We start from the raw sequence: 24756 nt of genomic DNA, 5'->3' as shown, positions 1-24756 counted from the left end.
CAATCAGCAAAAGTGTTAAAAGTGTTAAAAGCAAAGATTCCCCATCCAATCTCCAAGATAGCATTTTATATGTTTAAAAAACTTGTTATAATTACATCGGTATTCCCATAGGGCCTCTGCCACCTCATTCACTGGACACCCTACAGTGGTTTAAGATTTCTTAACCCTAGTATGCAGAAGTGCTTGCAAGGGGCATGCTGTTCCAAGAAAACTTGTAGCATCCTAGGATGGCTATAGGGAGCCAAAGATCCCTTTGGGGCATTCATTAATCCTAGAATTTGGTGTTTTGTTTTGGGGTTTTTAAAGGTAAACAGTCCTGTTTTGTGGTTACAGGGGGAAAGGTAAGACTCTGGCTCTGTTAACATGAAAACATTGTGCTTGGCATTGCCATTCCCCTATACGTTGCTTCCTCCGTGCCCACATCTGCCTTAAGAAAATACTTGCACTGTGCAGTGCAACATCAGTGTTTTTCACTGCCTAAAACTGCGATCAATAACTATGCTAATAAAAGGACCTTTTGATCTTGTCCCTTGGTTTATTGTTAGATGGTCACTTCTGTTAAGAATTGTCTGCAGGAGATGTGAATCTCCCCTCGTTTCATTTCCACAACCATTGGCATTTGACCTGAGCACGTGTCTATTTAAAATTTAAAAACATGCACACATGGGAAATGGGTGGCTAATTTGCATCCCCATGCAGCTATTCTGAAACAATGTTATTTAGTATGGATGAAGACTTGGGCTCATGCACTCCCACTTCTCCTCTCCTCTCCTCCCCACACAGCCAGGAGGAGCAGCTAGCCAGCATTTACCGGTAGCTTTACAGAATCTCGTCTTGTCCTTGCATATATACCAGATGGTTTATCAAATACTATGCTTAGTTTAACAAGCCATCTTAATAACCTATGGTTTGAAGTTAGCTTATTTTTGTTTTCCTGACCAAAGTTTATGATAACCCACAATCTCTGGTTTGTAAACAATGACAAACTGAGATTTGGTGAAAGTGAAACTAAATGCTGGAGAACATCTTCACTGGCTACAAAGGTGGAGCAGAGGGGTGCACACAAATTTGAGGCTTTAAACCAGGCTTCCTCAAACTCAGCCCTCCAGATGTTTTTGGCCTACAACTCCCATGATCCCTAGCTAGAAGGACCAGTGGTCAGAGATGATGGGAATTGTAGTCTCAAAACATCTGGAGGGCCGAGTTTGAGGAAGCCTGCTCGTTCTAACTTGTGTACATAGCGCTACACCATGGTTTAGCATTACATGCAAACACAGGGTATGCGACGCAATTATATATTTACACAATAGGATGTTGCTCTAGTCAACTGCACAAGGGCTGATGTGTGCCAATGTGTTATATAATTTACTCAACAATATAACTAATTGAAAATGCACTTTCTTTGGAACACATTTCAGGTAAGGGGGACTGCTGATCTTTTGAGGAAAAGTGTGCATCTTTAGCTACCTACTTTCAGAGGGTCCAGCTGAGCTGATATGACTGACAAAGAATTTTTTTCTGTTGAATGGAGTTTAGGAAAGGAGGCCTTTCATCCTGATGAATCTGACTGACACCTTCAAACCCTGCCCAAAAACACACTGGCACTGCACAATTACTGTGCAGACAGGACCACTGAACTTCCTTTAATAAAGAAAAGCACTGTAGTATAAATAAGAAGTTGAACATTTTTTAAAAAAACAACAACAACTTAACAATACTTCCATGGGTGAAATTTCAAATTCTGTTGGTTTCAAGGCCAGCAGCATAACTGTGCAATGTACTGAAGCCTATAAATATATTTGGCCTGATTTTCAGAGCTGTTGAATATTCATCACTTCTGACTGTGTCAATATACATTCAGATCCTTCATTGATTCTGAACAGTTGTCCTATTAATTTATATTTAGTATTATTCCTTTGTATTTCTGGGGAAATGTAACCACCTAGGATTAGGGTGACCACACTAGGGCAGGGCTCCTGTTCCTTGAAGAGCTAGCTGCTTTAGACTTTATCTAGATGTGACCATGGCACATCTTGGAAAACACATTGTACTGCACAGTGGTAAAGTAGGAAAGGGATTAGTGTTTTAAAGAAAAGAAGAAGAAGCCTTATTTCCCTCTTGACACATTTGTTTGCCCTTCAATTGCCTCACCCCTGGATGTGTTTCCTTTGAAAGGGCTCACTTCGGGTTTCAGAGACTGAAACACATCTGTGGTGAAAAACATACCATAGGGGAGTGGCTGAAGGGTTCGACATCTTGTTAGATCATCCACTTTAAACATTCAGAATTTTCAATTAGAATTTCTGCCTTTAGGCGGTACATAGTTCCACTTTGCAGTGGAGCATTGGACCTCCCCTTTTTTATCCTTGCAGATTCTATCATGTAGATGTGCAGGCCTTTGGTATTCTTACAAAATGGCTATAATGTTGCTTTTCGAGTATACTTTTATTAAAATATTTCTGGGTTCCTTCCATACATATCCAAAATTAAAAAGACCCAGCATTTAGTTTGTAAAATATTATACGTATGGGCAAATCTGTTTGAAGAACATATTATGAAATATCAACATTTTCCTCCTTAGAGCAAAGTATGGTACGGGGTCATCAACTCGTTTGGACACGTGGGCTCAGTTTCAAACCAGAGAAACTGCTAGAGTGCTGGTGGCAGAAAACTCATTCTGAATCGGACCAGACACGGGTTAGAGCTCAACGTTGAGCCTACCAAGTGGCGATAATGACAGTGAAGAGGACCTTCTTCACGGCCTCTATTGCATCTACAGAAAACAGCAGCAGGAGACTCTTTCAGGTGGTTCACAATTTAATGGAACCACCCCCACCATCGGGGCCTGGTGAGGACCCCAAGATCTCCTGCAATGATTTTGCAAAGTTTTTTGCAAATAAAGTTGCTCAGATTCAGAAAGAGACAGACTCCACTGTAGGAACAGGGCTGGGGCGCGAGAGTGCCAGAGTCCTGTCTAGTCAAGTTGCATGGGATCAATCCCAATCTGTTGCCTCCAAGGATGTGGACTGGCTGCTTGGACGAGTGAAACCGACCACATGTCTCCTTGATCCTTGCCCATCCTGGCTTATAAAAGTGAGACAAGAAGGGCTAGGCGATGGACTCCACAGGGTGGTGAATGCTTCCCTCTGAGAGGGAGCCCTCCCAGAAACACTGAAAGAGGCCGTTATTATTCTTTGAACCCGGCCAATATGGCCAACTATCGTACAGTCCTAGATCTTCCATCCTTGACAGGTGATCACTGAACAACTCCAGGCACGCTTGGAGGATGTGGACCACTTGGATACCTTCCAATCACGATTCAGGCCTCATCATGGAACTGAAACTGCCAGGGATGTACTGGACAATAATCTCTGGTGGGCTAGGGACAAAGGTGAAAGCTGCTTCCTAGCTCTTCTTGATCTCTCAGCGGCCTTTGATACCATTGACCATAGCATTATTCCGGACTGTCTAGAGAAGCTGGGATCACTGATATACAGTGGTTTCGCTCCTTCCTCCTGGACCATGTCCAGAAAGTGTTAGGGGATGCATGTTCAGACTGCTCGGCTCTCACTTGTGGGGTACCTCAGGGTTCCGTCCTCTCCCCCATGCTTTTTAACATCTATATGAAACCACTGGAAGAGATTATCAGGGGGTTTGGGCTGGGTGTTTATCAGTATGTGGATACACAGCTCTACCTCTCTTTTAAATCAGAACCAGTGAAGGCAGTAAATATCCTGTATGAGTTTCTGGAGGTGTTTGGAGGATGGATGGCTGCCAACAGATTGAGGTTGAATCCTGACAAGACAGGATTGGGGGGACAGGGAGCAGGCAGGTGTGGGGGGAATGCCTGGTCCTGAACAGGGTAACAGTGCCCCTGAAGGACCAGGTGCGCAGCCTGGGAGTCATTTTGGACTCACAGCTGTCCATGGAGGCACAGGTCAATTCTGTGTTCAGGGCAGCTGTCTACCAGCTCCATCTGGTACACAGGCTGAGACCCTACCTGCCCGTAAACTGTCTCGCACTAGAGTGGTGTATGCTCAAGTTATCTCCCACTTGGACTACTACAATGTGCTCCACATGGGGCTACCTTTGAAGGTGACTCAGAAACTACAACTAATCCAGAATGTGGCAGCTAGACTAATGACTGGGAGTGACCACCAAAACCATAACACAACGCTCCCAGTTAGTTTCCAAGCACAATTTGAAGTGTTGGTGCTGACCTTTAAAGTCCTAAACGGCCTAGGCCCAGTGTACCTGAAGGAGTGTCTACCCCATCTTTCAGCCCAGACACTGAGGTCCAGCTCCGAGGGCTTTCTGGCGGTTCCCTCACTGCGAGAAGTGAGGTTACAGGGAACCAGGCAGAGAGCTTTCTCGGTAGTGGCACCCGCCCTGTGGAACGCCCTCCTATCAAGGAAATAAACAACTATTTGACTTTTAGAAGACATCAGAAAGCAACTCTGTATCAGGAAATTTTAAATCTCTAACTTTTACAATTTTTTATGTTCTGTAAGCCGCCCAGAGTGGCTGGGGAAACCCAACCAGATGAGCGGGGTATAAATTATAAAATTATTGTTGTTATTGTTATTATCATTGTGGGGACCACATACAGAGTATAACCAAACCACACACTATAATGTGTTCTATTGGCTGCCATAGAATGCTTCTAATTTCAGCAGGGGAGGAGGCCCAGTGGGTATATATGTGCCTGCAGCTATTGGCAAGCCATGGTATAGTAGATCTGTGAGGTGGAATAACTTCAATTCACTGGCGGGGGAAGAGGGGGCGGAGGAGCGCACCACCCTCGGCACCACGATCCCAGTGGGGTGCCATCGTGGCTGGGGGCCCCCTGCACTGGGCGCCACTCCCCTGGGACACACACCACACCCCCGGGACGCATGCCAGCCACAGCCCAGCCTGCTCTCCGCCACTGCTTTGAGTTCCATTCAACTCAGTATTGGATCTTTTTCTGATATTCCACATAATTCTGCTGAACAGTCTCATGAATCAGGGAAAGCTGTACCTAAATTCCTTTCTTAAAATTAGCCAGTTTACATGCACAATTGATATAATGATACCTTCTTCATCACATCTTACATTTCTAGCTACATATCTACCGGATATTTAGCCTTATAAAGGATGTAATAAATGGTAATAGTATTAATAAAAAAATAATAATAATTTTAAAGCTCTGAAGAAACAGGTTGACAGCTACCAATGTATGTCTTCAATGGCTCCTCCTAGGTATCCTGTCTTTCAAGAGCAGGACAGCCCCCCAGCTAAGAAGGGAGAGTTTTAAAAGTTTCTGCACAAATCACATTTTGTTGCATGGTTCCACTTGTCTGATACTAATGCCTACACCCACAAAAACATACTGAAATCAACAAAGAGGGCATTTTAGAATCAATCCATAACAATCTGAGCCAACTTACCACTTGGCTTTATTCAAAGACAACTTGCTACCCTGGAAATTTAATTGACAAATGCATATTCTTGAATTTTAGTCCTTTACAAAAAGGCAATAATATGCAAGCTAAATGAAAAGAACTGGATTCAGATTATTAGAGGTTCACAAATGAAACACATGAAGCTCTGGAGGCTGTCCAAAGTGAAATCATTTCTAGGTGTTGATGTCCATTCAATAAAAATTCAATGTTGTAATTATCTCCTTACTGCTTCCCCAAAGAGTTTTAGTAATCATAACCATAATATTTCTTAGCCAATTATATTAATGCCGCAAAAAGACAGACAGGGCCAGCAGCCAATCACTGTGCCAGATCATTGCCTTCAGATGGATACTTTACAATTAGCCTACAATTCGCAAGTGAAAAATGCAACACTAATCTTAAAATAACAAACAGTAAAAATCCTTTTAAAAAATAAAGAGTATGCTTGGTTAAGCATGTAGCACCTCTAATTAAATTATGGAGTGAAGACTCTTATCCTCTTTGCTTCCAAATAACAGGTAACAGTCAGTTCTAATAGCTCTATTAAGTTACACCAAAATACGTTTCATGTCACTATTCAACTAAACAGCTCATCTCTAAACAAGTAAGGCTTCATTACTGCAACCCTGCCAACTAAACCCCACACTGAATGGTTCAGTTTGCTCCATAATCACATGCAACTTTCTCTGTATGGTAATATAAGCTTATATTTATGCAACACATGTGGTCCATGTTTTCAGAAGATGAAACACAATACCTCAGCAAAACTGTGAATGTACAGTTACAAGCTAATTAGCCACTTGTTGAATATTCCATGCCAATGTAACAAATACACTTTCCAGGCAGGTCATTATTTTCATCTTTGTCATATTTAACATCAAATAATAAATGAAAATTAATTCTAGTTAGCCACGTGTAGAGACAAAATGGTATTTTCTCTTCATTATATAAAAAAGGAGCCTTGTGCTTGTAACAGAGCACAGGCTTCAATAACAAGCCTGATCAGAGATTTGCTGGCATAGTCTCTGGGTAGCCTTCATCTACTATACGCATTCAAAAAAACACACGACTGCATCCTTGCTAATATATGCTGAGTATGTAAGTAATTAACCCTCTGAGATATGGCAGAGAAGAAGTTGTCATCAACAGGAAAACCTAACTTGACTAGAAGAGATCCATGCAACTTACATGATCTCTGACAGGTGGGGAAAAACCTCTGCACTTTAGTGAGTGGGATGGGGACACACGGGGGGGGGGGGAGAGACTGACACAATACATACATGTATGCAAAAATGACATTGATAACAATTATCTGAACTAAAACTGGGTGATTTCTCACTCTGACCAATACTATTCTTATTTCAGGAAACTATTAATAACAGAAAAAGATATTCAGCTATCATAAGAACTGCTGATGACAAAAACGAGAGCCTATAGACCAAAAATAAAGATTTTTTTAATGAATTCATCAACAATGATGCTAACAAAGGAAATACAACACTGAAGACAGAGATAAAAATATAGATATAAATAACAAAAACGGTTATCCCCCAGCCTATAAAAATACCTTGCTCTGATATGGAATATTGTTACTCTTTCTTTCATTCATTTATTTATTCATTCAATTTATATCCTGACTTTCCTCCTGCAGAAGCTCAGAACAGCAGACACAGCAAAGATAAAACATTGAAAACACAGCTACTAAAAACTGCTTAAAATTTACTAAAACACAGTTTTAAAACATTTCAGGGGGGCCTGTTGCAGCCTAAGTATCATGAAACTAAAAAGGAAAGGAAGACCAGGAAAAGGAACTGAAGAAGACAACTGCAAACAAAATCTCTTCACAAACCTGTTGCTGTGGATACTGCATTCCCCCCATGGAACCTGGAGTCCGGGATTGCATTGCCATTGGAAAGCGCTGTTGTCCTGGAGGTCCATATGACTGCCCTGGATATGGACTGCTTGTCTGAGTCTGGGAGTGAGGGCTGTTGCCCACTGCAAACAACTGAGGCCTTTTCATTACCATTGGATCCATTGGGTTGCCCTATTGATTGAGGGGAAACATAAAACAAATGTATAAATATATCATATGAAGCCTTTGTGTATTTTCAGCATCTCTTCATTCTGAAATGAAATCTGGTAAATGTCTTTCGACACACACAGAAATGGTAGCTTAATTTCAGCCTGTGAAATACAATTCAGAATAAAATTTAGTCATAAGGTTCCATTGCCAGCTACATAATGGTGAAGCTCCTCAAGTGCACACTTGGCAATGAGAAGAATCCATTTCCATGCTTGGTTCCTCCCTACTGGATTATGGCCCATATGTTCTAATTGTCCTGCTTTCAGACTCTTTACAGTGTTACAATTTTGCATTCCAAGTCAGTACGTGAGTCATAAACAGAACTTCACATAAAAAGACTCTTCTGATTATTATTATTTCTTTGCTTGATTTAAAAAAAACACACCAATAAGCTCTGGACTTATTTTTCTTGGCATTGTATGTACTGCATTTATAGCACGTCATTTCTGATGCTGCTCACGATAACACAAACCCTCTTAAGAAATCATATCTCATAAGCAGTAACTCCAGCATCCTTTCCTTTACAGGAAAGTCCATTTGTCGGATGTTTGGGGTTTCAGTTTGACAAATGTTGAAAGGGAAACTCAAATGCCGAACTCAATTTCTTGAAAAGTCCACAACAACAACAACAAAAACAACAGTTCTTGCACCCAACTCCCTCCCCCAAGTGCCTTAAATACATAGTAAGTTATGAAAGCAATTAGGTAGTTTAATGTGTGACAATATGTGTGGAGAATTATTGAATAGCACTATTTTTAAAAGTGAGTAGGCATGCACTCTAGTGGATTATGCTCCAATACCCCAACTTTATAATTTCTATAGCTGGCCTTCCCTGAAGTACCTTTCATTCAATCTTTTCAGTAACAAAGTGCTCACATTTGAATATGGCACTCCAAGTGGATCACCGTTATGCCCTATGAACAGTTTTAAATGCTAAAATGAATTGAACAGTTGCAGCTACAAAGTCTTTGCAACACACATAAATATTCAGATACCAAGTTTAGTGTGTTTTATCAAAGTTGGTGTTTGCAACCTTATCAGCAACTTTTCAATATTAAATTCTAATTTCTTTCCAACATTATTTTTCTTTGATATACTGTATTTACAAGTGTTGTTCTTATCAGTAATTCTTTTCCATTCTTATTTACCCAATCTTTTTCCTGCATGTTCCAATGGACTCTTTGGTTTCTCTTAGTTGCACCTCCATTTCAATCTGTTCTTAACCTAGATATTTATTCCACTTCTTTATTTTGTATTTCACTTCCCCATACCACATAGATTTTATTTTTTCCAGTCTCCTTATAAACAATGCAGTGGCTTTTACAATTCTTATCCATCTTCTTTGTATCATTGTCTATGTTATGAACTATGTTATGATAAAATATGTGTCCACTACTCACTTTTGTTTCATTCAAAACACTCAGTGCTGATGTCAGCAATACAAAAACTGGAACAGGATGAGGAAAAGTACAAATGGAAGTAGGAGTTTTTCCCTTTCCCCAGTCACCATACATGTGAGAACTACCTGAAGGGTTTTATTTTCAGCAGCAACCACTAATACATTGTGCCATTGATTTAAGAGGTATCTTTCACTAGGTACATGGAAGTGAGTTTAAATATATACCTTGTACCATCATTCCATGATATATTATCTCGAGATTGAAAAAATCACAAAACATAGCATACAGATATATTTAACATTAAAGAGTAAAAAGGTGCACAAGGACTCAAAGTGAAGTTATTTTAGTCTAATCTTTCCTTTGAAAAAGGCAATGAGGCTCATCAAGGTGGCAATCTTGTAGGCATCTGCTAAGGGTATGCACACAAGGTGGAAAAGGTATTCCAAATGCAAGTTTAACACACATCAGTTAACTACAAGCAGTAAATATGAAGGCATTAAGGAAGATGGTGATTATGCCCATTATTATTAAATACCGGTATTTGCACAGATTTGAATTGACAAGGGACTGATATTGTGTTACTCCTAAATGCTTATCAACACAAGCCTTTGCTTTTGACCAAGCTGTTGCCAAAGATTCCTACCAGTTTATTAAAAGGAGTGTGCTACTCTACTTGTAACACACTCTGGATCTCCAAAATATAGTTAGTGATAATCAGTGTCAATAGCTGATAGTTAGCGAAGTTTACCTCTCTGGTGTAAGCAGAAAAAAGGTTCAATTAAAAGAGGTAACCATATGCTTTTTATTGCATGATACCATAAGGAAGCACCTGAAATAAACACATATGTGGAGTTCTCAATTACAGTACTGGGTCAGACGAGACAGATGATAAAAATAGTTTAAACTGTGAGTATGAATGCAATAGTATGGCTTAAACATTGAGGTAAGTTAAATTACATTATTAATCATTTTTAAAAACTTCAAACTTGCATCCACTTATTTATAAGTCCCAGAGTTGGACAGATGCACATATAACAGGGATGCAGGATTCTACCCTTAAAATTTGTGTTATTGCAATGCAGCACAATGTAAGATTATACTAATCCAAACCAAGACACATTTTATGCATATTCATTATTGTAATATTTTGCAAATGGTCCATCACCAATTACCGGTCAATGCATAAAAAATACAGCAGCAACACACCAATATGCTAGGAAACAACACCACTCGAAGGAAAGGGGCATTTGTTCAAATGAATTAAGACTTCCATCAGAAAGTATATTCACAATGTCTTGATCTATTTTATCATTTCTGTAGCTTCACTGATTAGGCTCTTTAATATATAGCATATATGGTCACAGCACCAGCAGGAGGCCTATGCCTTAACACTTCCTCTGGACTCCTCAGAAAAGGCCATTGCTGGAGTTGGAGGCAGGGCTCATCTAGAGATGAAAACTGTATTTCATGCTCCCTTTTCTCAACCCAAACTACTAGCTTCTAGAAAAGAAACCGATGAACTTTAAAATGCCATTCTCTTTTCTTACACACTAATATATTTATTCTGAGATGGCTTTTAAACTTTTTGAGTTGCAGGATCAGTCATTTGCTATCTATTTTTTATGCTGTTGGATAAATCTATTGTGACTACTAAGCAAACAAATCACAACAGGAACAAAAAAATAAATCTGTTTTTAATGAACTACATGCAAGTTGACTCTTCGTGGTGCCACTGGAAGTGTAAGCAGAGGTTAAAACAATATTTAAACCCCATTACATACATTTATCATACCCAATGGCCAAAACAATACAACAGGCTGAGACAAGCAGGCTACACAGCTTAATGCTGTTGCCCTTCATGTTATTATTACTATTTTTTTTTACTTACATTTGGCTTCACTTTTTATTTCTACTCTCTGACCTTCTTCAGGTCCTCTGTTTTTTTTTTTTGGTTTTTTTTAATATTTTATTATTTTCGCATTAAACAACAAAAACACAATACATACACAAATACACAATAAAGAAAACATAATAAACACATCAAACAAAGACAACTAAAAACACAAGAAAACTTATACATACCTACATAAACAGGAACCATACACTATCATTATTTAAATCTAGTTTCTATCTTCTTTGAGGGGGGGACTTCCCCCGCTCCCTCAACTGCGTTCAATATCAATATACTTTAGTAACTTTGTATCTTTTTTCATAACATTAACCACTCTTCTTAATTATCTTTAAGACATTAATTAGTCAAATATAGTTCATTACTTAGTCTGTTCAGGTCCTCTGTTTAGCTCTCCCTCCTAGTTTATATTTAATCAAAATTACCTGCCCCTCAATTATCTTGGAGTGACCAAAACATTCTTCAGATTCATAAACTACGGAGATCAACTTCCATGACTATTTACTGATTTTATTTATTTATTTATTTAGTTGTTGTTGTTGTTGCTGCTGCTGCTGCTGCTGCTGGGAGTCTTACTGTGTCTTCCATGCTCACAAGAGGGGTTTTTCTGAGCCGAAGTCTATCTTTTCAGTGGTAGTGCTAAAGCTGTGAAACTTCAGACAGCATCCCCATATAGTTTTAGGAGGCTTGTTAAAACATTCCTAATTCAACAGGGTTGTTGTTTTTTAAAACTTAAAACTGTTTTGTTTTGCTGCTGCTTTGTACAGACTGTATTATTTTATGCTACTGACAGTTTTGATTTTTTAAACCTGTTTTGCTTCACAATCCATTTTATTATTGTGCATTTTATTCAAAAGTTGTATAGGTATTTGGGAAAAATGATTAAGAAATATGGGTAACAAAAACCTTATAGTGATCTGAAATGACATGGACACTGTTTGTCCATGAGATAAATTCTACTCCTCAGAATTTTTTTTTAAAGGATAGCATTATTCCATAATATCTTAAGAGCCAATGAAATTCATCTGTAGAAATCACTGTTGCAAGAAGATCAGTTGTCTAAAAACAGCAGAAAGGCAGACTTCCAGTACAGTATGATCACAACTTCACATGTTTAACATGTGCAATTTCAACTTCCACGCAGGAAGACTGGCCAGTTGAACTCACACAAATAAAATGCATGGAAGGCGAAGAGTTTAAAAGCTCTTTTCATGCAGGGCTTTTGTGGAATGGAAAGAGCTTATAAGCTCTAGGCCTTGCTTACTGGGCTCTGGGGTGCTCTTGCAAGATCCCATGAGAATTCATTAACCAAGGCAAGGAGCTTAAACGCCCGGCCCGCTTGGCACAAAGGTCTGGGAAGAGAAGGATGCTCGCAAGGGGGTAGTCCAACCAAGGGGGTGCACTTCAAGTATATGTATTTTTGCATATATGCATCACCTTGGAGGGGGAGTAACCACCATGCAGGATGTGATCGTACTGCATTACACTACACTACACTACACTACACTACACTACACACTACATCATGCTTCCTGCTGATTACCAGTCGCTGGGGCAAGTGTTAACAAACTGCTATTTCTTTCTGTGCCTGAAGAGGTTCTGAAGTCTTAGCAAAGGGGTCTTTCCCAGCCCAATGGCTGTATTCAGCAACAGGCAATTGGTGGCTGCGGCAAGTGGGTGGGTGGGCTGTTGGTGGCGGCGAGTGGGCAGACAATTGGCGGCTGCGGCGAGGTGTGCGATCAGCAGTGGCTGTGGCAAGCAGTCGGCAAGGGCGGGCAGGCGGGTGAGCAATTGGCGGAAGTGACCTCCTCCACCACACCCCAAAAAAGCTAAACAACTTAATTTCTTAATTTTGGGTTAAAAATAGGGGTCATTTTATACATGGGGGGTGTCTTTTACACACAAAAAATGGTACTTCTCCAAATAGCTAAGCAAGAGTCATTATCATAGTTTAAGGGCATCTTCCAGCCAAGGAAAACCACTAATAGCCACAGAGGGGCATGGCCTGGAGAGAGCCCCACAAGCCAGAGAGGGACCTGGAAGACCACATTTCACAACCTAGGCATGGGGTTCCCTACCCCTTTCTTAACACAGCCAGTACCATGTTTATGCTTGGTTCCAGCTTCAGGTCTGGAAGATTCCCCATAATTGGGGGTAACATTTCAGATGCTGTCAGGAAGCATGGCCTACCTGCCTTCGGCAGAAACTAAGTAATGCAGCTGTGTCAGAACAAGCTCCACCCACGGCAGCAAGAAGTGCCACAGAAAACTAACTGCACTGTTAATATATTTTGTTGGGGGGGGGGGCGGAACCCTAGAATGGGAGGCAACTTTACTGACATTGGCATTCACATTGGGGAAGGGCATGTACAAAAATACATCTATTCTATTTCATATAGTTATATATTAGCACAGGAAAAAAATGTATGCTGGTCATATATCCTCCACATTTATGGCAAATTATTAATCAAGTCCCACCTGAAACAATTTGTTAAATTGATTTTAATCACTGGGCCTCTCATGTGAAGCTTTGTATAATCAGCATTTCATTTACAAAATTAATTGCCTGATTGATTCTCAAGAGGCAGTAGCTGTCATTACACTGCTGTCATAACTTTTGAGAAGGGGTGTCACAGCATGGAATTCTGACAGTATGAAAAGCATTGCTATTTAAAACTGAGGGTGGGGGTGAAAATAAATGTAGTGACTTCACCAAGAAGCTTTTCAGACTGAAATAAAGTTTTTTGTGTTTTTTTTTCTTTTTTTAAAAAAATCCTGACAGTTTTAATAAGACTTGTGACTCCCATCTTCCACTCACTGAATTAATTTACAAATATACTATTCAGCATTTCTTACTGAGAATCACTGTCAATTTAAGTCAATTATACCATGGCATTTCTAGATGAATATAACAAGGTTGTTGGTAGATCAGGGGGTCAGCTGCTCAGAGGTTAGTGTTAAGGTTGATTTGCAATTTGTTTGTTTTTAAAGATTTCAGAAAAGCCAACTGACTGAGAAGCTGTTTCATTGTCTTAAAAATAGAATAGAAATAGGAGCACAACTCTCCCAGCTTTTCTTTATATTTTTATCAGGTATATGTTGTATACAGAGCAGTGGTTTTTCAACCAGTGTGCTGTGGCACTTTGGGGTGTCTTGAATGATAGTCAGGGGTGCTACGGGCAACACTGGCCTCTGTCCCTCTTTCTTTCCTTCCCTCCCTCCTCTGATGCCCTCTCACATATCTGCCTCCCAAAGGCTTGCACAACTGTTTGTTGTAGCAGCTCTGGCTACAAGCTCTGCAGGCATTGGTGCCTCTGGGGCTGGCCAGGGGGTGCTTTCCAGGCCCCTGTGGGGCAGTGTGAGGAGGTGCCTCTCTTTGGGGTGGGGGGGGCAGCTTAGAGAGCAGCAGCTGCGGCAGCCCAGAGGACTCCTAAGGAAAGAGTAGGGGAGAGGAGGCCGAGGGAACACTCCACAAGGGAGGGTGTTTGAAAGGGGGTGAGGGGCTGCTAGCTCTGCCATGACTGGGCTCCTGAGCCCCACAGGGGTGTCACAGAAAGAATGTAGTTGGTCAAGGGAGCCATGGACCCAAAATGGTTGAAAACCTCTGATCTAGAGGAAATTGAGCTCATTTTCTGGAGAAAGAGAGACTCAGAAAAAAGCAGGTTCCTTGAATCACAGCTGTTGACTACTTGTTCAATAAGCGGTCCCAGAGGCAACAAACACTATGGGCAGATCCAATGCACATTTAAAGCACAATACTTCCTCAAATGAATTCTGGGAACTGTAGTTTGGTACAGGTGTCATGAGCTGTAGCTTTGTGGTGGGGAAACTACAGTTCCCAAGATTCTTTGGGGGAAGCCATGTGCTTTCAATGCATGGTATCTGCCCTATTATTCTAGGTCCTGCTGTCTTAAATCAAGGGAAACAATTTTGCTACTTTGTCTCCCTGTTTCTCAATGCATTGTATCTATATGAGGCAATATTTTAAGACATTTACAGTAACAGTTAAAAAAATGAAAGGGAAGGACAGGGCTAGGCTGTTAGAGGCCATTAAAGATGCTCCTTAGTATTTACATCTTCCAACCTTTGCCAAGTATCCCTGACTGATTTTCACATTTCTCAGATGCAGTCTAGCCACTCTACTGAGCAGAAGAAATCTAAACTCCTTGAACGTGCACTATTAGACTGCTAATTAATAACTTCCCCTGAAGCTTCCAAAGGCTTTCTAAGCTCAATGACCAAGAAGTGGTTTGCTAGAGGGAATTTACACATTCTGCCAGACTGCTTGCGGAGCTTGTGATCTCTAGGTGAACCTAGGACCTTGGGAATCAGGGATTTTGGCAGCAATCGTCTACATACTTCATGTACCTGATCCTGTACGAGCATTTTTAAATATTTATTAAAAAATCTCATGTGATGACAGCACTTCAAATTGACCTTTCCTTAAAATGAGACTGAATTCCATTGGTCTGAATTGTTCTTTCAACATATGTAATTGGGTCCAAACAGCAAGCCAGTTCTGTCAGAATACTTAGACATAAGCAGCAAAGGGATTAAACTGGACTGTATCCCTCTACTCCACCTTAACTGGTTTGTGGGTCACAGCTTTTAATCATGTACTGTTGGCTTTTATGCCAGTGAAACTATATAGCCAAAACAATTTGCCAGTTCTGAGTTGTTTCAAAAGGGGTATCTATTTTAAATAATTCCAGAAAGCAAAAGCAAAAAATTGAAAACATGTATTATTCCCATCACTCACAAAATCAAAAGTAAAAAAGTGGCAGCTATAAACTAGACTTGAAAAATATTTCCAGTTCCGACTTCCGGCGGCGACGCCATCGCCGGGTGGTCGAAGGCTGCTTCGGGTCCGAAGCGCCTTGTCCATCCCGGGGGTTAGGAGCCGCGCTACCGCAGCGCGCGGCTCCGGTTGGGGTGCGGGAAGAGCGTCCCGCACCCTGGGCTCCCCGGCTGCGCCCGCGGAGGCTCCGAACCCTTCCCCTGCCCCCCTGTAAAGGGGGAGTGGGGGTGAAGGGACAACGGAGCCGGGCTTACGGGGATATGCCCCAACCGGGATGCAAATGCGGCGGCAAAGCCCGCGGTGAGCGTCTAAGTTCTACCTGTGAAGAATGGAGCTAAAGGAACCCGGTGGTCGTGAGTAAATAATCTTGGCAGAAATCGTGTTTTTGGAACGATCCGGGGGGAAGGAGAAAGGCAGCCTGCCTCCCTCCCTTCGAGCCTAAGAAATTAACCAATTTGAGGGATTGCTGCCACAGAACTGGTTATAAAGTATTTAAAATCGATACATGAGACTGGCAAACTTTTTTCTTGGGAAGCTAACTAGCGGAAAATATCTCTATTTAAAGTTGCGGTGTTTGCGCTCCAGCTTGGGAAAATGGCGACGAACAAAGAGACAGGAGAAGAAATATGATACCCACTTCCTCCTCCTCTGCCAGTATGCTGGGTTTCGTCCTTGAACTGGTATTGAACTCTGGACTAACAGATGAACAAAGGCTCACTGCCTTGAAGGTGGAACTACTTTACAGAAAAGTTAAAGTCTTGTGTGGGGGTCTGAAATGGAACCAACTGCCCACAGAGGAGGCTAACAAAACTTTTGACACTTTGGAAGAAAATCTTGTCAAAGAGCTGAGAGGATGGATGGAAAGATGGAAAGAAATGAGTGAGCTACTTCGGAGAAGAAATTCGCTTGTTGGGGGTGGCAGCCCCAAGGCGATGTCAAGATTTGCTATATCCAGTCCCCGAGGTGTGAGCTCGGGGGCCAGGGACAGAGAATTAAGGTATTTACAAGAAGAAAAGGAATGCTACAAAGAACCGGAGAAGCTGAGAGAGGGAGAGTTGGACACCTCGGAGCTCGTGGCAAGGAGAGCTTTGGACTATGCCTGGATCTGTGGACGTTTGGAGAGGGAAGATGCATGGAAGTTCAGTGCTGATGCCATCAGGAGAAGAAGAATGGACAGAGGGGGTGTGGGGTGATGTATTAAGCAAAATCTAAAAGTAATCTGTTATGGTACTTTGAAATTGGAGGGTGAATACTGTCAACAATAGTTTGTTTTATTATCTGTTTGAACATGAATAGAGATATTTTAAGTTTTTATGTTATTAGCAGCAGTTCAAAGGACAGAAGAGATAGATTTGATGAGGATGATCTGTGAGGATTTATGAGGATGTAGTATAAATAAAGTCGATTTAAGTGGTTTAAGTTTATAGATTAAGACGATTAAGATTAAGATGAAGATTAAGATGAATGTTTTTCTTTATATATATAATTAAGTTTAATTTTTTAAATGAAGAGGTTAAAAAGTAGATCATGGATATAAACTCGAAGGTGAAAAGGCAGGGGAAGTCAATTGTCAAGATTGGAAAAAGAAATTTTTTTTTTTTGAGATGTCTAATTAAGAAGGAAAATCATGGCAATTTTTGTATTAGATGTGTAATTGTATTTGTTTAGTATGTGTATAAATGTAGGTGTGGTTAAGGTTGTATGTGGTTATAAGTAAAAATGTCAATAAATTCTTATAAAAAAAAAAAAGAAAAATATTTCCAGTTCCTAGGTAACACTATCAAATTTCTAAGCAAAATAACTGCATGGAATGGGGGAGGGAGAAAATTGGGTTTTAGACAGAGGCATCTAATTTTTAGCACCTAGGCAAGCAGATAATCAAGATTTTCCTAACTTTGGACATGTAGACATACATGTAGACATAGATGGAAAAGGGGAGATATGACGTACTAGTTAAATATTTTCACTGCAGGAGGAAACAACATTAAGAAACTGATTTATACGCATGATTACAGAAAGCTTTACAGAAAGCTTCAGCCACACAAGATCTTTCATATAATGTAACTCACTCCCAAGTATCACTTTACAATTCTGATTAGGTCTTACAAAAATCTTGTTTATTAAATTGCTTTTCTTAGACATGCATAGCTGCTAATTTGTTTCCAACTAAATCATGTATCATCTGGAAAGATTATATTGCAACTCTGAAACAACACTCTGGAGAATACATTTCATGTGGATTTTAGAATTTAAAAGGCTAATACTATACAATTGTAAATTTCCCTTTAAAAGGAAAAGAGGATGCTTTGTAGCAGTAGAAGTCCAGTGAAAAACAATTACAGATTCTTGAGCGTTAGATTCATATATTCAAGAATGTATCACTGAGGATCATTTCAAGGATATGTGAAACCAATGATTCAGCCACAATTACTGCTTTTATAATAATGCACCCAGCAAAGAAGCACCATAGTTCACTGTGCAAATGGTTATACAGAGAAAATAAATAAAAATGCAAACTCAATAGAACAATTGCTTATTTGTGATACATAAACTGTACAGTATAAGAGGATAAATCATACCACAAAAAACCTATAAAATATTAGCATCTTCAAAGGTCTGAGAACACTACAGCAGTTAGCTACAGCTCAATTTGTTCAGAAACATAAAAACTGTACAGCAAACTGCCGCTGTCCAACTTGCAAAACAGTTTTGGAGCCAGTGGTTTTATCAGATTGCTTGGGGAATAAATGTGCAGGATTATTTGCAGTCATTTCAAATGCAAGATGGGGAAATGGCCAAATAAACTAGCATTAAAACCTCACACAGCACTGGCAACAGAAGAAGCCTATGTGGGGGAGGCTGAGAACTTCAAATAGATCCCAGGAAGTAAGATAGTTAAGGAGCCAGAAGAACAGCAAGCAGCAGGAATCTCAAGTGATACACAAGTGACAGATTCAGGGATTATGCACTGACAAAAAGGTACACTTCTGCATTCTCATCAAAGCTTTTCTACATGCAAACCTTCCATTTTAAAAAATGGAGTATAAAACATATGCAACTTTTATGAAAGTAGGAAATACAGCACCAAAAAAAAAAAAATTCCACAAAACTCACTTGGGAGTTCTTAACCTGGTGCAAGACGTCAGCTTGTTGAACCAATTGGGAGCAGTGACCGTAGTGCTATACAATTAAATATACATGTAAATGGCCAATTTCCCCAAAAATCCAACATGATCACATTTGACTTCACAAGAGGCAATCTCCCCAAAATAAGGGGACTTGTAAAATGGAAGTTGAAAGACAAAGTCACAAGGGACAAATCATGTCAAAATGCTTGGAAGTTGTTTAAAAACACAATATATCAGTCATAGCAGATAGCTTGATGAAGACAACCCAGGGTGTTGCAGATAAAAAGGCAAATTCCATACTAGGGATCATTATGAAAGAATGGAAAATAAAACTGCCAATATCATAGTGCTGTTATACCAATCTATGGTGCAACCACATTTAAAAGACTGTGTACAGTTCTGGCCTTTTATTGTAGAATTGGAAAATGTTCAGAAAAGGGCAACCAAAATGATCAAGGGGTTGGAGCAACTCCCCTATGAGGAAAGGTTACAACATATGGATGGAGCTTTTTAGTTTAGAGAAAATGTGACATGATAGAAATTTATAAAATTATGCATGGCATGGAGAAAGTGGGTAGAGAAAAGTTTTTCTCCTTCTCCAATGAAGCTGAACATAGGAATGTTGAAAGGATTCAGGACAGTCAAAATATTCACACAGTGCATTGTTAAAAACTGTATCTAGCTCCCCCAGGAAGCAGTGGTGGCCACAACTTTAATAGGAGAATTAGGCACATAAATGGAGGTGAAGGCCATCAATAGCTACTAACCGTGATGGCTAAGATCTGCCTCCACAGTCAGAGGCATTTTGCTTCTAAATACCAGTTGCTGGAAACTGCAAGAGGGGACAGTGCTCATGTGATTCAGCCCTGCTTGGCAATTTCCTGTAGGCATCTGGTTGGCCACTGAGAAAAGGATGCTGGATTAGATGGTCCAATGACCTGATCCAGTACATTCATCATACGTTCTTACAACATAAACTGTAATCTTTCTTCATTCAGCCTTATCTTCTTTGGGCTTTAGTTTCTGCCTCCTGTAAGATTTCTGAAATAAATACACGAGTGCTCCTTCTGCCATATTCTTTTCACCACAAAACAAAATACGCTCCCCAAAGGATTATTTCACCCTGAACCCATGTAAAATAACTACATTTCCTTTTATGTGTTATTTTACAAAAACTAATTTCTTCTGTTTTACTTTGAGACACAGACTGCAATCCAAACCCACGTATCAGGAGTGAGCCCCATTTAATTCAATAGGATTTATGTCTGGGTAGACATGGTTACAACTGCAGCCTAAGGCTGCAATCCTAAACACGTTTATTAGGGCATTATGTCTGAATAAACACAGTGTGACTTACTTCCACATAAATATGAACAGAATTGTCCTGTAATACTAAGAATTATTGAAATGTCACTAAAAATATAAGGTGCATCACCATAAATGAAGTGCACCTTCATCAAGGCTCAACGCAAATTAGAAAAAGCAAAATAATGTTCAATTCTAAGCATTGGTTATAAGGTTAATACAGATAAATTTGAAGTTTGATATAAAAAGCTCTCAGAATAATCTAATCAGAACAATGCAGGTAAAGAAAATGTATCTGACCACAAGAAAATGAAGAACTCAAAATCTACAAATAACTTTGATTCTGCTCTACACAATGAAACCATGGGACCAAAGAAAACACAGTCAATAAGTGAAGTTAGCCATCTCATGCTTAGTTTTCTTCTTATACAGAGTATTACACAGTTAGAATCTGGAAGGAAGCAACTTTTAATCAGGAATGCAATTACTTATTTAATCTGCAATTACCCCCTTAGCAATAACCCACAAGGTTATATAAAATGCACTAGACTGATCAGAATTGTAATAAAATATCTACAGACCCAGAGGAATGGGGGGAAATGGACTGGAAAAAACTGACTGGACACTTGGAGAGTAGGAAGAAATCATCCAAAGGAAAACAGTTTGAATGATACTACACAGGCATTGAAAATGTCATTAAAAACCTAAAACAGATTTATACTAAGCAGAAAATGTTTTGATAAGCAGAGAAATGGTAGTGGATTGATTCCGCTTCAGTAATGAAGAGGTTTACAAAGCATATCATTCTTTTTATTTTGTAAGCTGTGTTTTGCCTGCTTTTCTTTCTTTTTAAGTGGGGCTGCTTTGCCAGGTTTTTGTGTATTTGAGGAGTAGGTTTTTGCTTGTTTTTAAGAGTTTGCTTCTTTGAGGATGGAGCAATTTGCATTCTCTTATTAGGGTGATTGATTGTGTCTGTGCTTTGTGTGTTTTTAGTAGCTGTCTCCTGCATGTTGTTTGTTTGGGTGCTGTTGGCTTTTTTGTTATTCATCTAATTTAGGGGACATTTTTGGCAGGTCTTGGGGATGGTGGTTTTCTCTCCCTACTGTTTTGTTTTTGGGGTGCAGGTGTTTTTCCCTATTTGAGCATCACCAGTTTTTCTTTTGTGATGCGCATGACAATTTCTTAAATTTCCGAATGCACCCCTAAGCTTCAAAAGGGGTAGGGATCCCTACAATAAACCATAGTTCAACAGTATGCAAATCAACGTTCAGTGCACACAACGGTGCCATAAGGACGGGCCTCTGGAACAGATTGTGGTCATGAGTAGAGGTTCCACTGTACAATCTTCTGGGCCCATAAAACTCTGCTGGCAGTCTTGGTTCTATTAATAAAGCAAAATAACACTGCAGACCTAACACTGTCCTAAAATCCATTTCACATACTGTATACTGCTACCAATCCAGGATTCCCCATCCTAATGCCTGTACAACCTATTGATGTATATTTGTTGTTGCTGCTGCTGCTGCTTTGTCTGAATGCATTACCGGTACTTTTGCATTTGTTTGCTTAATTTCACTGTGTGAGTTTCAACCCCATTTCCATTTTGAATTTTCTACAATGGTACCTCGGGTTATGAACTTAATTCATTCCAGGGGTCCGTTCTCAACCCAAAACCATTCTTAACCTGAGGCGCGCTTTCGCTAATGAGGCTTCCTGCTGCCACCGCGCCGCCGACATGCGATTTCCGTTCTCATCCTGGGGCAAAGTTCTCAACCCAAGGTAAGTACTTGCAGGTTAGTGGAGTTTGTAACCCAACGTGTTTGTAACCCAAAGCGTTTTTAACCCGAGGTACCACTGTACTCATCTTCTATTGTGCTGTTTTGTTTCATCCAGAAATTTTATCCTCTGAATAACTTCATTTAAAGTACTGAAAAAAATATTGAAAGTACCAGTCTGGGGATAGAGCCTTGCAGCAACTCACTCAAAACTTCCCTCCTGTTTAATAAAGAACCTGGCTCCTGGTTTAAACCAGTTAGTTAAAACTTGGCTACTAAAACAAGCTAGGATCAAAACCCATCATTTCTAATTTCAATAAACTGTGGCAACCGTAAAATTATTTTAAACCCAAAGGCAAATGCTCTGAACTCCTTCTCCAGCTGCACCAAAGGAGAGATGAGGGAATCAGCCTAAGTCTCACCTAGATCAATTCACATATTGTTTAAAGCACGATTCAGCATTATATGAAAAATGGGCAAATAGCCACATATTATTCTTATTCTTTTCTACTTCCATCCATTTGTGCCCCAGTCACTCTGGGCAGCTTCCAGCACATAGAAAAACATAGAAAAACATTTAACCTTAGAAAGCTTCCCTATACAGGGCTGCCTTCAGATCTCTCCTAAAAGATATATAATTACTCATTTCCTTGACATCTGATGGGGGGGGCATTCCACAGGGTGGGCGCCACTACCAAGAAGGCCCTCTTAATGCTAAACCATAGTTTACTATTAAGTGTGCAAGTCTGAGTGAAGCCTTGGGCTGATGTACTCCTACTATCCTCTCGTGGAAGGGAGGAATGTTGGTTTTTTTCACATACACATTTTAATTAACCTATGACTGAAGAAGAGAAAAGTTGTGAAAGCAGCTTAGAATGTAAGTCTGAAAATGAAGGCAACTGAATGGACAGAATTTCCTTCTTTAATAAACCCTGGATTGAAGAAAGAGACTCCTAAAAATGATTTAGAAACAAATCAGTTTGGGAATTTAAAGACATACCAGCTTTCCATTAACTCATTAAGTTGACGTAGTCTGGGCTTCCAGATGAATCTCCATTAATTTCTACTCTGACCTCTGCTAGTCCACCTGCTAATTAAGCCTCATCATCTGAGCAGACAGACCATCCTCCAAACCACGGTTTGAATGACTTGAACCAAACAACAGGCTTGGACTGTCCCTCCTCCACTTGTTGCTTAAGACTGCAATCAAGTCCCATTGAATTCAATAAAACTTACTGTGACACATTACTTCCTGGTCTTATCAACCGCTGCTTGCTGTTGCATTCAAACCAGCAAATCAATTATTTGAATGAACCATTTGAACCAGGATTATGAAACAATATAAAAGTGTGGTTTGCAATCCTGGTTTGGAGGGTTTGCTCAAGCCATTATTCAGATGTAATGACAAACAGTAATTTAATTAAACCAGAAAGTAATGCATTAAACTCTGTGTGTGAGCCAATACAAGCCTGTGGCTAGTTTCCTATCATCCAAACCATATTTTGGAGAATCATCAGAATGCTTATTATGGCATCTATAGCACTAAAGAACTTTATGTCTTGTATATACCCAATCCAAACACAAAATGAGAACTTTAATCAATGATCATTCAGCAATTAGCAGATGTCGGCTAAAAAATTTCAAAAGCCATTTGGATACTATGTTAACATATTTTTAATTAACATAAAAAAGAAAATGTTTTGTATTTCCTTGTTTTTTATCATAATTTTCAATTAACATTAAAAAGAATTGCACCTACTATAAATACTTACCTGGGAGCACATCCCATTAAGACCAGCGGGCACTACAATTTAATCGAAATTAAACAGCATTGAACTGTTAAGTGATCAGGAATCTAAGACAAAATATCTATCAAAATAAATGGATGCCAAATACACAATGAAAGATGCAATTTTATGCAGCGTTTCAGATAGTACTGCTTAAAATATTATTTCCTTGATGCATTTTTTCCATATTTGAGGAAGCATTTACTAAAGTTAATTTGCTTACATCCATTTTTCTTTACTTATGTCATGCACAGATTTGAACTGAACTTCTGATATAGATATCATAAACTAACATGTTGAAAGTAGCTACGACATCTCCCACACAAATTTAGGTCCTCATAGTATAAAGAAAAGTGGTGAGAAACCAGATATAATGAAGGAGAAAGGTGCTGTTTACACATTTATCTGTTAGGCTCACACGTTTCCAAGTACATTGCCAGTTATTTTAAACAGCAAGTGCTGCAATAATTTGGCATCCATCCATCTGACAATTTGATTCACACCTCATTTGCTACTTAAGTAAAAACATTTCAGACAACCTTGAGAAAGCACCTCTTGTCTCCAGAAAAATGCATATTTTTATAACAATGCCAAAGGTCTCAGCAAACACTATAAACACAGATCTTTCAAAAACCCCGTCCTTTCAAAGATGTTATCTGGAGTTGTAATATGCATGCACATGCACACATAACACTGATTTCAGACTTTGGCACCAGTTCTGAGGTGGGTGCTTTAACAGGTAAGCAGGTTTTGAATATATTATGCTCAATTGGTGGCAACAACTTAAAATGCAGACTTCAATACAGAAAATGCAGGAACTTTAACATGTTGGAGCTAGAAATAGGAAAATAATGTTTCACAGCATTAGGATTCTTAGGGTATCCAGTGGTTGCACACTTAACACAAAGTTCCTCCACCCAATTTCAGCTTATTTACTTCTCTCTGTATTGCACAACCCACACAGTTCAAGATGTCCACAGGCCCTCTGGGGGAGGGCAGGGGGAGCACAGGAGTTGCACAATGGAACTGAAAATAAGTTACACAAGCTGCCTTCTGCTTTAGCAACCACTGGATATAACCATAAGGTTGAATCCTTTGAACTCAATATACAGAATGGGTTTATCAGTT

At 39.7% G+C, this 24756-nt stretch overlaps 1 protein-coding gene across 8 annotated transcripts in view; it reads right to left on the bottom strand.

The window, feature by feature from the left end:
* The window catches only part of ARID1B (AT-rich interaction domain 1B), a 440842-nt gene that overhangs the window by 396443 nt on the left and 19643 nt on the right, over window positions 1-24756 (bottom strand). For all 8 annotated transcript variants that reach the window (XM_033144054.1, XM_033144053.1, XM_033144061.1 and 5 more), the window contains exon 2: window positions 7294-7488. In XM_033144054.1, coding sequence (XP_032999945.1) covers window positions 7294-7488 — 195 coding nt within the window. The remainder of the gene's footprint in view (window positions 1-7293; window positions 7489-24756) is intronic.

The sequence above is a fragment of the Lacerta agilis genome, chromosome 3 (genome assembly GCF_009819535.1).
Source record: "Lacerta agilis isolate rLacAgi1 chromosome 3, rLacAgi1.pri, whole genome shotgun sequence".
NCBI classification, from domain to species: Eukaryota; Metazoa; Chordata; class Lepidosauria; order Squamata; family Lacertidae; genus Lacerta; species Lacerta agilis.
The sequence above is the reverse complement of the archived record's forward strand: the minus strand, read 5'-3'. Positions and strand labels throughout refer to the sequence as shown.